Below are 13,961 nucleotides of genomic sequence, written 5' to 3'. Positions count from 1 at the left end.
GTAACCGGGCGGTACGGAGCCCCTACAAGTCCCCGAACTCCGTAAGCAAGAAGGGACTCGTTAACCTGCACAACAAAGACAAAAAACAGGCATACGTAGAATGCTCGTTGCATTGGGCAACAAATGTGAGTTGCATTGATATGCGTTGTCACATATAAACGTATGGGGTGTGTGATACATGTTGATGCATACACGCGAATGGTGCCGAGTACGATCGATTATGACGTACAAACTCGAGAACGCTTATGGTCGTGTGAGCATATGGATTGCATATGATAAGTGTAAGTTGCATGAGCGGTGCGAAGGTAAGCGTTTGTAATTTGTGAATGATGAATACGTGAACGCTTGTGTTTGTTTGGTTGTCGCTCGTATTAATGGAACGCGAAAAGAATTCAATTTGTCGCAAGCGACAAATGGTAGAAGAATTCAATGTTCCATTAACGTGTGGTGTGTCGAGTAGACATGAGTGTGAAGCTTGGGAATGCCGGGAAGGCGTGAGTGGAAAACTTGGGGTTGCCGGGAAGGCATGAGCGGAAGCTCGGGGGTGCCACGAAGGCGTGAGCGGAAGCTCGGTGGTGCCGCGAAGGCGTTAGCAGTAAGCTCGTGAGCGGGAGTTTGGGGGTGCCGCGAAGGCGTGAGCTGAAGCTCGGGGGTGCCGCGAAGGCGTGAGCGGTAAGCTCGTGAGCGGAAGCTCGTGGGTGCGGCGAAGGCGTGAGCGGTAAGCTCGTGAGTGGAAGCTCGGGGGTGCCGCAAAGGCGTGAGCGGTAAGCTCGTGAGCGGAAGCTCGTGGTGGCGGGAAGTCACGAGGGCGAAAGCCTGGCGGTGCCGCTGAGGCACGAGCGCGAAAGCTCAAGGGTTGCCGCTGAGGCACGAGCGCGAAAGCCTAGCGGTGCCGCTGAGGCAAGAGCGCGAAAGCCTGGCGGTGCCGCTGAGGCTGAGGCATTAACGGGTAGCTCGATGGTGATGCCTTGAGGCATGAGCGTGGCTGTTGCTAATTATGCTGGGCTGTATGTACGTATAAGTCCCCGAAGTCCCCAGTCAAGGAGGGTGTTCTTGCGGGTTGATACCAAAGCGTAGCTTTGTGCCGTATATCAAGCATAATTAGTGCGAGTGCGTCGTCCATCTAGAATTGGTCGGAGCGAACGCTTTTGCCCTTTCGGGTGGGCCCCTATTAGGCCCTGCGAGGAGTCCCCCACTCCTGGCTATAGACCTCCGGATGGTCAGAAAATTGTTTGATGAGGGGAGCTGCGTTTAAGCAGTGGGCGTTAGGTAGCGAACCTAATCTTAGATACCCAAGCGTCGCGGTTAACTGCCGGATCAATGGCTGCCGTGGGCTGTGTTAACTAGTCCCTTTACTTTTTCTCGAAGGAGAAAAGCTTGACTGCAATGTCGCGTAGCGGTCATTGTCATTATGAGGCGTTGCCTTACCGCTTGGCGGTTGGTCGTAGACCATAGACTCGTAACGTTTGTATTTGTATGAAAAAATGACAAACAAATAGAGCAAGTAATAATATTTTGTCCCATGTTTATTTAATTGAGTTACAATTAAAATAGAAGCATGGCATATGTGTATAGCATGTACTTGTAGTAAAGTCGCTAATAACATTTTGCATTGAAACATGCGTAGAGATCATTGAGATCGATATGTCAAGCATGGCATATCTAGCATGTAAGGCCTAGAAAGTGTTGCCAAATCTAGGAAATGTTGTAGGCATGCTCAAAACTTATGAAAGCATGACATGGCAATAGCTCAAATTGCAAGAGCGGGAGAGATAAGATATAGTGACTTATCTTATGCCGATTTGGAGGCTAGCGGAGTTGGCCGAGCATGACGGTCCATTGCTTGGGGCGGATAAAGTATTCCGATAATGTTCGTCAACTCGTAGTTGAGGTTGAATGTTTGATAGAAATAATTGAATTTCCTTGAAACAAAATAGATGATTAATATGTAGGTTTGTAAAATCAACATCAATAATTTGCATATGTACTTCGATATCATTGTAAACACATGGAAGACATAATGGCTATGGTCAATAGCCATGCCCTGAACAATTGCTGCATGCACATGTGTAGATGTAGGTGTGGCTGATATGTGGTTAACAGCATAGGCTAATGATGTATGATCATTAATCATGGATTCTACAATATGCATGTGCATGCCATGTATCCAAAAGATGATAGCCTACGACGCACATGTGTGTATGCATGGCCAATTTATATGTGTTGAGTAAAGTGTGGCTAAGATGCATGGCCATGAGAATATAGTATATGTTTGGTCATGCTCGAAACACATATAAAAAACTTATCTCTACAATGAGGCAATGGCCTGCGTTTTGAGTGTTTGGAATAGATTGGGTAGCGCGGGAATGCACGAGCTGTGATCGATGAACTGGTGCTGACCAGTAACTCGGAGGACCGAAGCTAAGCGGAGCGGAGCTGCTGCATGGCGGTGCTCCCAGCTAGGTCAGTGGCTTCTCGGTGGCTGGCGGAGCGGAGGATGGAAACCCTCTAGGTGGCACGAAGCAGCTACGGAGTTGTTCAGCGGAAGTGCTCCGCTGAGTGTTGACTGGCGGAGGTGGAGCTGCAGATTCGGCTCGGCGGAGCTGGAGTGCAGCGGAGGCGGTGAGTTCGGCTGAATTTTTTGGCGGACGGAGCCCTTGTCCAGCGGAGCGGAGCTCTTGAGTGGCGGAGCTCCTGGCCGGCGGAGCGAAGCATTTAGCCAGCAGTGGCCTTCACCGGCGGTTAAGCGGAGCTGCTGCGATGCCTGTTGGAGAATGGTGCTCCTGGAGAGCGAGCTCAGCGGAGCAAAGTGCGGCGGGAAACTCGGAGCTCAGCGGTGGCTTTTCTCAGCAAAGGGAGTCCGGCGAGCCAAGCTAGCGGATGTTTGCCAGCGGCGGAGTTGCTCAACGGTGATTGACCGTTAGAGATGCTGAGGCGGGGAGAGCAGGTCTGGAGCTCGGCTGATTCCCAAAGTGCGGCAGAGACGCCGAGTTAAGCGGAGGCTCTGAGGTCAGTGGATCCCTGGAGCTCAGTGGAAGCTTTGCCGGAGGAGTTTCTCAGCGGAGGAAGTGCCGCTGATGGTGCTCTGGCGGAGCAGTTGAGCGGAGCCCGCGGAGCTTTGCCGCTGATGGTACTTAGCGGATTCTTGGCTGCTGGTGGTGCAACGTAGCGGGAGTTGTTGCCTGGCGGTGTCGGCTTGGGGACTTGGTTCTGTCAAATAACTCTCAGCGAAAAAGATGGTTCTCAGTGGAGACTTGGTGGGTTAGGCTACTTGATGCAGTTCCTGGCAGTTCCTGGTGGGTTAGCCAAGGAGGGAGCTGGGTGTCGCTGAAAAAAGAAGGGAGAGTGGCCAAAGTAGATATCTGAGTGTCCAGAGAGAATTGGCACCCAAACTTTTTTTATTTTTTTATGGTTGACGTTGACCAACCATGGTCAGCGTTGACCGGAGTTGACCCGTGCTTGTGAGCGTTGACCGATGTTTGGTCAGCGTTGACCTTTGAGTTGGGCGTTGACTTGGCGTTGACCGGAGTTGACTAGCTTTTTAAGTTGGCGGAGGGGCCTCATCTTGACCTGGAATTAAGCAAAGAGCCTAAGTTGCACTTGATGCAAAATTTGTTTTTTTGATTTACCGCTAAGATGGGTAGCGGAGGATGTAAGGCTTGATTGAGAATACAAGGCAAGGAAGGTTGAGTGCTTCTAGCGCCAATGTTAACGTTACAGATCCGAGGGGTCTCTAGTTAGCTTTAGAGAAAGGGAGAGAGAGAGAGAGAGAGAGAGAGAGATTGACACGAGATGTATAGTGGTTCGTCTCCCGCCTTAGCGGGAAACTACGTCCACTTGAATGTTACACTAGTGTGTTGAGCCTTGCGGCCCAAAGGGATTACAAGAGATGTAATGGGATGGATTCTAAGTGTGAGGAGGGGTCCCTTTTATAGGTAAGGGAACCCCTCTCAATTACATTTTCTTAGATGTGGGATGCAATCAACACTATTCTAGTGCATAAAGCCTAGTTGTGAGGGCATGTTGGTAAGGCCGGAAAGGTGGCTTCCCGGCGACGGATTTGCCACTTCCGGATACCGTAGCGTAGCTTGAACATAGGGCTACAAGATGCAAGTAGTGGTTGGGCCTCACCATGGCTTGTGGGTGTCCCAAAGAGGGTGTTAATTATGCTTGGTGAGATAGCAAACTAGCATTGCTAGTAGAGGTATCTACATTATCTAAACAGCAAACTGGACCATAGAGCCCCTGACTACCCAAGATTAATTGTGCACACAATACTATATGAAACAGCAAGAGAACTTTGAAGTGAAAGCCAAGTGCACAACTACTGTTGCAGAGAATTTAACTAAACAAGTCCAGCAGTTGCAAGTTTCATCTAATCAACCCCTTATCTAGCAGTGCAATTATATTTCTATTTAAAATAATTTGAACCATTCTATTAATGAAAGGCTGTCATGGCAATGATGATTTGTAGTAATGGGAAAACAAGATTTAAGATCCAAATGTCGGTACCTAGGAATTGTTTTCAAGAGAAAGTAAAAGGTTCACACTAATGCAACTAAATAGTAATCCTTTCTTAAGGAAACCTGTCAAACCTTGATACTCAAGAAGATTCCAATAGATTCTGGATGTCTTTCTGCACATACAAAACTTCAGAACCATATTGGCTCAAACCAAAAAGGTAAAATAAAATAAAAAAACAACTGACCTCAATTTTGAGAGGTGCTGTCACGGGAGCATATCTCTCCACAACCTTCCCTTCTTTGTTTACCAAAAACTTGGTAAAGTTCCATTTGATGCCATTTCCAAAGAGACCACCTTTCTCCAATTTTAAGACCTTGTAAAGGGGAGCCTCATTCTTCCTATATGAGCAACATATGATAAATTAATATTTCATTGCCGAGAGCTTTTCTTTCCTGGCTTAATTCCTGTTCAATTGTAAAGATTACCTTGTCAAAGATTGGAAATTCAGCTTTCAACCTCGTACATGCAACTTCCTGAATCTCCTCATTCCAGGAAACGTCTTGTCCTGCAAACTGGTTGCAAGGAAATGCCAGGATCTCAAAACCTGCAAGAAAAAGAAAACCAAAGTTTCACGGATAAGAATGAAACACATGAATTAAATAATGTATGAGATTTCTGCAAGTAGTCACAGGCCTTTTTTTTTGTACTTTTCATACAAAATATTCAATTCCTTGTAGTTGGATTATGTTAAACCACTGCAAAAGTTCAATTAAAAAAAAAATTAAGAACAAAGAAACAACAGAGCTCATAGAGTTCTAGCACAATATGATAAGAACAAAGGTATAGAGTTCCATTACAGGTTGAACACTTAGATTGAGTAGCAACATCTACAATGTATAGTTCATCATCTTCGCATAAAAAACATGTACAGTTACCACTCGAATCCTTTGAAGCTTGCAGGACGAACATATGATCTCAGATTGATTATTTTTTCTTTTGTGATGACTTTGAGATACCATCACTTCCTACACTTTTGTAAAGATCATTTCCAACTGAACTTTTTCTATAAATATAAAATGCCAGATGAAATTTTTTACCTACTAGGGGAAGGTCACTGTGACTTCATGAGAAGGAACTCATGTACTACAACCAGAAGACATGTACCACAATCTTTAGAAGGAACTCAGTTCCTCTATAGTTCTTTTTTTAACATTCTCACTACCTAAATTTTGTAAACAAGTTAAACACTATCATTTATACCAAAATAAAACAAGCTACAGAAATGCCAGGCGTTTCCAAAGATATTTTTAATACACATCCATGAAGTACTTTAAAACTACAAAAATCTTAGGAAGCATACATATCATCGCTAAGATCAGACTTTTGCAAGTACCCAATCTCTTCCTTTTATTGCAAACTACAGGTCAAAAGTACAGAAAAATTATGAATATTTAAGACCCTCTTAAATACTCTCCATATTTGTGTCCAGAAACCAGAAAGGAGGTTTGTTCATTAGAAACTATGGGGTAGACTCGCCAAACACCCAGGACATCAGATCCACAAAAGTGTTTGAGACGCAAGATTTGTGTCATAGATTTCAACACTTGTATCCATTTAACTCCAATTTGTCAGCACTAAATTTAAACAAACATGAAACCGGTAATGATCTACATGGAAGAAAGACGAAAATATCTAAGAAACTCATCCACACAATAGAGCAAGTTAATTACCATTTTGAAGCAACATTCACAATCAGAAGAACCTTGCCACTGTTCTCACTTAGCTTTACATCATTTCCATGAATATCTTGCAATCAAATGCATCAGTATACAAATTAATTCAGTTCACATCACAAACTCACTTTGCTGACATATCAGAGTCCGAACAGTTCCCGTTCCGGTGGTCGCCACACAGCCTCGAACACGGCTTGCAGTTTTTGTAGGTTCCCGAGGCCTTGAATGCCATATCCTTGATCTTGATACAATCTTTCGCCTCCACTCCAGCATTTGCTCCCAAATCCATGAAAACGAACACAAAATATCAACAATTAGCATCGAAACAAAAGAAACAGTAACAGAAACAAAATTAACCAGTGGAACGCATAAAAATGGTTCAAGAAACTAAAGGAAAAATACGTCTGAAATTGAAAATTGAGAGGACTCACTGACACTGGAAAAGCCGACGCAGCGTTCGGATTAGGGTTTTGGGAGCGGGAAATGAGAACGAAATCCGCGATGAGGAAGAAGAAGCTGTAGGCACAGATCGAGTCTCGAGCACCGAATCTCGGCCGCAGCTCCTACCGTCTTCATGATTGTCGTCACCTTCCATTTCGTCTCTAGGTAGCTTTCCAGTCGCAATGGAGGTCTAGTGGTCACCGGCGACTCAGCTCCAGCCGGATAAAGACCAGTGCAAAACGACATCGACTTCAGAGACGGCGAGTGGGTCAATGGAGAGGCGGAGAGTGCTGGAGGGGAGTAGCGTAGGGACAGAGAGAACTGATCTGGTTTTGAAATTGAAACACAAATCGGGTATACTAATACTAAGGGTAAAATGGGAAACGAAAATATTACAAACTGACATTTTTTAACATCACTTCATTATTAATAAGGACTAAATTAATATTGCTAACAATTTATAATAGACCTTTTTATCAAGTGGGAAACTAGGTGACATTTTTATCATTTCACATTTTAATGTGACATTTTCCATCATTTCCCTTTGAAGAAAACAGAAGAAAAGAAATGAGGAGGGAAAAAAAAGTGTCTGGTCTTCAGAGTTATTGGTGGACAAAGTGAGAGGTTTGACAAAGCACTGTATAAAACCGTTTTCAACCGTCACTAACCGCTCTTCTTTATCAAATTTCCAGTTTCCTTCACAAAAAGGAAGTTTACTGTTCCTCTGCAGAGCCCAAGCCTCTCACTTTTTCTCCCATGGCATTCAAAATGAACTTGCTCATATTCATCTCACTCTTGGCTTTCTCAGTTGGCTCCAAGCTTTCATATTCAGGTAACTCGCAGTCAAAAACTTCTCTTCCTTTCTTCAAATGGCTCATCTTTGTCTTTAGCCTTCTGTGTTTGTCTTTGTTTCAGACAACGCAGCGGTGCCGGAGTTCACATTCAGTTGGCTGGACGATAAAGACACATATCAAGCCGGCGAAATCGCCACCATAAGCATCAGAGCACTAAACAACTTTGACAAGCTTGACAAGAATGCGTTCAAGCCCACTCTTACAGTAGATGGAAAAATTGGGAATAGCTCTGTAGTATCTGGGGTTCTTTCAGATTTTGAAGGAGACCCTACTAGTTGGAAGCTTTTCTTTACTACAATAACAGCCGGGTTGTTCAACGTGTTGATCAATGAGGACCACTACAAAGTGTTTGATTCATCTCTGCATTTCCAAGTTCATCCAGGTTTTGGTTTGTTTAATTTCATTATAAGAACTTAACTATTCAGTTTAGCTCTTTTAGTCTTTTTGAGGTATGTGTTGAACTAACCCAATTGCTTTTTGCTGTTTTTGATTGAAGGTAAGTTATACCCATCTGTCTGTGTTGCTTCATGGATGGGTTTCGTCCACGAGTTTGAAGCTGGTGCGCAAGCTAGAGTACAGATACTTCCGAAGGATGCATTTGGGAATAAGATCAATGAAACCAGTGAAGATCCAAGGGTACATAATTTTACAGTGTCTGTATTTCATGCAAATGATTCCATTGCAAGCATACCGAACATCACCCACTTTGGTTGGAACCAATTTGGTTATATCATCATGGAATTCATTGTGGTAAAAGCTGGAGACCTCTTGTTGCATGTGGAAGGTGGTAATCAGAGCTTAAATGGCTGTCCACTACCCTTTAAGGTGAACCCAGGTGACGTACCATAGCAATATTTATAATTATAAGCTTATAATATTTGTCGAGGCAACTGCATAAATTAAGATGAGTTGGATAATCTCCAATTTAGGACTTAAACAGTTCTTTTTATGGTTTATAATGGCAATGAAGAAGCCATTCAATTATGTGATTATTTCACACAGATATGCTCTTTTTCCATAGTAGAGTTATTGTAAGTCGATTTTTACTGCAGGACCTCTTGAAGTTTCCAATTGTGTGGTGAAATGGGATTTTGAACCAAATGCATGGCAATTATATTCCAAGATGGAAATCTTTATATACCAGCAAGATCAATATGGTAACCTTGTTCCAGGACTATATGAATTTGATGCTGAAGTTGTTGAGACAGAGACGAATTTGTCAATACCTGTTCCAGATTTGCACTTTGAAGAAGTGGCGGCTGGAATTCAGCTGTTTTCTTTTACTAATCTGGAACCAGGCAACTTTTTGCTGACTATATCAGATATGAAGCATGATAAAAGCATCTCTAATATGCCATATGCTTATACCGTCTTTGTTGGTGAGTTTCATCTTGTTTTAGTAACATGTCGGTGTTAGTTCTTCCTCTTCCTTTTTTTTTTTTTTTTTTTTTTTTTTGATTTGTCAATCACACGGTGTCCTCAAAGGCTTCCTAGGCCCAGAGACTAATCCGTGCTCGGGGGATCTTGTCAAAACGCTTCCTTAAACATGCCTCTCTTGTGTACATTTGGATAGGCTATTGCAATGGGACAAAAAGTGTTGTTAATGGAACTGGTTTAAATAGCTCCGTGGCAGGAGAAAGATCAGAATTCTCAGTTTATTTGAATGATGCTTATCAAAATCCCTCTCCAGTTGAAATCGAAAGGCTTGAAATACAAATTGTAAGGGAAATTGACTCCTATCATGTGCAGTCGAGCATATTTCCTATCCAGATCATCAATGGTACATGCAAGTTAGCAAATATTGAGTTATTTCCCTTGTTAACTATTTTCACTAAATTTTGTATCTCTATGTTAGGCAGTGGACCTGCTCAAGGAATAAGATATGGTACAACCAGCCAAATAGAATTTGCTCCTTCACCATCTATGACCTTGACAAATTCTGTAAGAAGAGTGTGTAGATGCATACACAACACACAGACACAGATGCATTAACTTTTACACATTATTTCCCTAAGCATTTAGATTCTAACTTTATGCAGTTTCTAAATTCAGACTGTCGGGAGCTTCAGCACTCTGGCAACTGCTCTCAATGTGGTATATACACCTGACAAGAGTGGGATTTATAAAATTTATGTGTTTTGTGGAAATATTTTGCTGAATGGAGGCCGTCCCTTTAATAAGGAAGTTATAGCAGGTATGATTTCAGCTAACATTTGTGGAAAGGAACTGCCAGATAAAAATGGAAAATGAACTAAGCCAATGCTAATAGAGCATAACATGAGCTGGCATTTCTCTGGCATTACTGCACAAAGGTCGCATTTGATTTATACAGACTTAGAAAACTTTAACTTCTAATTAAATAGGTAAATGTCAATACCAGAGTCTTAAGAAATGTTTGTTTTCCGGCTTGAATCCTCTATTGTGTATAAGTCACATCATGTGAAAGGATGTTTATGGAAATGGTTTGACTTTTCTTATGACCTTGACGACTTTATTACTAATGTTATTTGTAATCTTGTCAGTCGTAAATGATTGCACGAACTACTTCACTGTTTCAGCCTCTTATTTCACCTGAGATGAATAGGTTCCCAAATTTGGTGCAGGGAGTGTTGATCCATCATGCTCAACCGTTGTCAAATTTTCTCCCAAGGTGGCAAGGACGATTAATAATGAAGTAGTAGTGAAGCTCGAGGATTCATTTTTCAATCCCGTCTTGTCACAACAATCTGGGCTGAAACTAGAGCTTGTTTCTGTAAACAGTTCTGGCTTTTCAAGTTCCTTGTTTGTGGACAATAATGATGGGTCATACACTGTACACTATCTAGCTAAGGAGGTTGGAACTTATGAGATGTGTGCTTCATTTGATGGCAAACGTATTTCTGCCTGCCCCTTTGGGGTCAATGTCTACAGTAGTAAGTTAAGAGTAACAAGATGTTAAATAAGCATAGCTCCTGTTCTTGATGAGGTCTAATGGTATATCGATTTGATTGCCATTCGTGCTTTTTTTACTTATCTTATAGGTTAATATTTTTGCAAGCATGCTAGACAGATGATACATTGGATATATTTCACTCATTTTCAATTTCTAGTACAATGAATATTAACTTTGCTTCTATTGTCATAGTATAATGGACTGAATGATGTGGTCATCTGCAGGTGAATATTTTCCCAGAGCCGAAAATGATACAATTTCTGTGTGGGAGGATGAGTCAACTGCTTTTGATGTTTTGGCCAATGACTACTTTGCTGGAAATAATGCTAGTGTTGTTGAATTCTCCAAGGTACAACCATCATGATCCTCCTTTCTATTCTCCCAGATAATTTGTAGGATGGTGCCTATTATGAGCAACTAAATTGATCTACCATCGATTTCACATAAACACAGCCTAAACTACAAAAGAATTTTCTTGGAAATTTGATTGGTTGATGTTTGCCAGCCAGGTCATGGTTCCCTTATTGAGTATGGAAGGCTCCTCCGGTATACACCTTATAAAGACTATTATGGAAATGATTCCTTTGTGTACACAATGTCTGATATAAACGGCAATCTTGCTACTGCTTTTGTAAACATATCTGTTCTCACCATCCCACCACAATTTGTTTCTTTTCCAAGTGAATTGCAAGCTACTGAAGACAAGATTAATCCAAAATTTGGGTAAGGTACTTGCTATTAATCTATAACACATTCTTAAGGATTGCTGTATAATTATAGCTTTTGGCTATTTGCAGTGGTTTCTCTGGATTTATGATAAGATATTCCGACATGATGGAGAACATCTCTGTTAATCTTAGTGCGCAATCTGGGACAGTATTTCTGTCTCCGATGCTAATGCAATTCTGGGAGCCCATTTGGAATGGACTTTCTGTGTACAAAGAGGATGGAGGAGTGAAGGGGTTGATATTACAAGGCAGTGTGGAAGTAATCAATTTTGCCCTTAAGTCAATACAGTACTATGGGTACTTTTCACAGATCTTATCCCCCAATCACAAAGACTCCTGTTGAATTTTGTCACCTTTGTTTGCATTCTTGTTTCATATCAGTAACATTATTTTTCATTTTCCTCAAGTCAGTAACGAGAACTTCTGTGGCTATGATACTATTCGGCTCACTACGAGGAATAGGAATGGAGTAAATGACTTGCATATTCCAGTTTTTGTGGAACCTATCAATGATCCTCCCTTTATTCATGCACCTGAGTTTATCATTCTGAAAAGTAATGAAGATGAGTCACTGATATATGACAGAGAAACAGACAAGTTTCAGTTCTATATTGGAGACCCAGATCTTCTTGCGTTCCCTGGTATGGTTAGATAAGATCATACTTTTATGTATTGAAGTAAACTGGAGATGGAAATTTTGAATCATATGCCTCACATGAATAATTCTCATATGGCAAGTTTGATGTTCTGTTGTTGAATTATCTTTCAGGTAATGAATCCCTTTTTTCGGTCATCTTCTCTATGGAAGTTAATGATGGATATTTGGTAACCAGCCTACCAGCTGAGCTCATCACTACAATTGAAGTGAAGACTAAGAATAGCTACCAGTGGCTACCACTTCAGACATATGTTACCATCTCAAAGCATTTCAAGGTCAAAGCTAAGGGAATCAGATTTTATGCAACAGTTAATGAATGCAATACTGCTATGCAACAGCTGTTTTATCATGTGTGTGAACTCCTAACTCAATTACATTTTTTTGGAATCACTTGTTTTGTTGAAACCTGGAATCATGTGTTGTGTTGAGTCCAACATATTCTGTTTTTGCACAGGGTGGAGGAGAGCAAGATGCCATTTTGACAGTGACACTGAATGACCTGGGAAACTATGGGTGTTATTGTAACTGTTCCGAAAAGATATCAGTGCCCTTACTTGCTGAGGCTTCTGTTAATCTAATAAGAAGAAGGCCGATGAGTTCCCTTGTGTCTCGTGGTGAGTTGAAATCGATCTATGGTGACTTATGAGTACTTCTTGTTGGTATTACCTTTGGATCTTAACATCAGTAACTTAGAGCTAAAGTGCTTCTGTCGAGACATCTCGTTAGTGCAGCTCAATTTGGTTCTTGAAATCTCCCATTTGTAAGCCGTCTGTTGTGTTTGATACAGGCTTAGGATCAGCTATTGTCATTGAGTCCGTTATAGTGTTTTCACTGGGAGCAGCACTAATGTTTTTCACATGCAAATGTGCAACTATCCTTGTAAATGAAAGAAGAAACAGAGCTACCAGGACTCCAGCTGACCCAGCAAGTGCACATAGTTTGGGCAAAGGAACTGTAAGTATGCTATGTCATGACTGTTACCAACTTGATATAGCACATTATTTTGCACCTATTCAAAAAGCTCAGCTCTCCATTTGCTGATTTGGCAGTCGAGTGAAAGTTTATCAGAGAATGCAACTCACCTTACCGCGTCTTGTTCAAGTCCCCTGCTTGGCAGCCAACGTCCCAACTTTAGACAACGGTAATGAATTTAAATACTCAAGTCAATAATGAACATAGCATAGGACTGTGAAGGATATATCTGACATGTAATTTGCTTTGGTTCAGGTCCTGCCGTCAATCTGGAAATGGGGAATCAAGCAAGGCAGCATATAAGGCTACCGGTGAACGCATTCAGCAGAATCCTGCGCCTAGTTTTAAGCCCTTTTGTGTTGAGAAGGAATAAAGTGCAACTGTGTGAGAGTTTATTAAAACAGTTACGTATTGTTGAAATTACTCAATGCAAGACCCTGATCACTAACCTTTCTGGTCATCAACTTGTAACATAATGGTGTGGTATTTACTAGTTGTGCCTATGAACACTTGCACATGTAGAAAAGGAAAGTGCCAGCAACCTTCTTCTTCTTCCTTCCTTCCTTTTTTTTTTTTTTTTTTTTTTTTTTTGTCTTGGGTGTAAATTTAGTTTTAATTTGTGTTTAGAAGGTCCATATTGATTAAATCACTCATATGTAAATGAGGGATACTACATGACGACCAATATTATGTACTTGAAAAATCAAAGTTAGATTAGCTACCAAATGGGTCTTATTAGCCCGCATGATGGAACTCAGAATTGTTTAGTGACCAAACATCTCTGCTTCCTCAGTATCCACGTTAATCTTAGAATGGTCCTTTGAGATAATTATTATGGATTATTGAATTTTAGTTATCAGTAATCCATATCTATATTTTTATAAGAATTGAAAAATCGACAATTTGGTATATCAACTTTGCACTTCTTCATACATTTTGGCTGTTGAGTGTACGAAACTGATACTTTTGAAAGTTTAGATATCAAAGTTTCAATTTGTCCAAAGTTTGTATACAATAAATTCGAGCACACCTATCCTGAAGAATTAGTCGTTGATAAAGCTATTCCTTACGTTTTTTTTTTAGAAATAGATAACTTCATTAACTTATCCATGGCCAGAAGGCACATACACCACAAGCTGTCTCATACCAACAGTTCTAGATGGCACAAGCTGCCAAGCA

The 13,961-nt window shown here is 41.4% G+C and overlaps 1 protein-coding gene and 1 long non-coding RNA gene across 3 annotated transcripts; one reads left to right on the top strand and one right to left on the bottom strand.

The window, feature by feature from the left end:
* Nucleotides 1–4,504: 4,504 nt before the first annotated feature.
* Nucleotides 4,505–6,561, bottom strand: LOC133712807 (uncharacterized). Its single transcript, XR_009847615.1, has 4 exons — nt 6,195–6,561; nt 4,950–5,219; nt 4,709–4,862; nt 4,505–4,636 (listed from the first exon to the last, which is right to left on the bottom strand). It is a non-coding gene; the product is annotated as an uncharacterized LOC133712807 (long non-coding RNA).
* Nucleotides 6,562–7,335: 774 nt separating this feature from the next.
* On the top strand, nt 7,336–13,314 carry LOC133712088 (protein GAMETE EXPRESSED 2). Of its 2 annotated transcripts, XM_062138165.1 has the most exons (17): nt 7,336–7,470; nt 7,554–7,874; nt 7,989–8,327; nt 8,545–8,871; nt 9,066–9,272; nt 9,348–9,433; nt 9,545–9,686; nt 10,096–10,404; nt 10,649–10,773; nt 10,930–11,147; nt 11,222–11,449; nt 11,564–11,793; nt 11,922–12,160; nt 12,265–12,424; nt 12,598–12,764; nt 12,860–12,951; nt 13,038–13,314. In XM_062138165.1, the coding sequence occupies exons 1-17, from the start codon at nt 7,395–7,397 to the stop codon at nt 13,153–13,155; spliced, it is 3,384 nt and encodes a 1,127-aa protein (XP_061994149.1). In that variant the 5' UTR covers nt 7,336–7,394; the 3' UTR covers nt 13,156–13,314. The 2 variants fall into 2 exon arrangements, with proteins under 2 accessions (XP_061994149.1, XP_061994150.1); XM_062138166.1 differs by lacking the exons at nt 7,336–7,470; nt 7,554–7,874 and having other exon boundaries at nt 8,185–8,317.
* Nucleotides 13,315–13,961: the final 647 nt, after the last annotated feature.

The sequence above is a fragment of the Rosa rugosa genome, chromosome 5, assembly GCF_958449725.1.
Source record: "Rosa rugosa chromosome 5, drRosRugo1.1, whole genome shotgun sequence".
Classification (NCBI taxonomy): domain Eukaryota; kingdom Viridiplantae; phylum Streptophyta; class Magnoliopsida; order Rosales; family Rosaceae; genus Rosa; species Rosa rugosa.
This window is presented reverse-complemented; position numbering and strand designations above follow the sequence as displayed.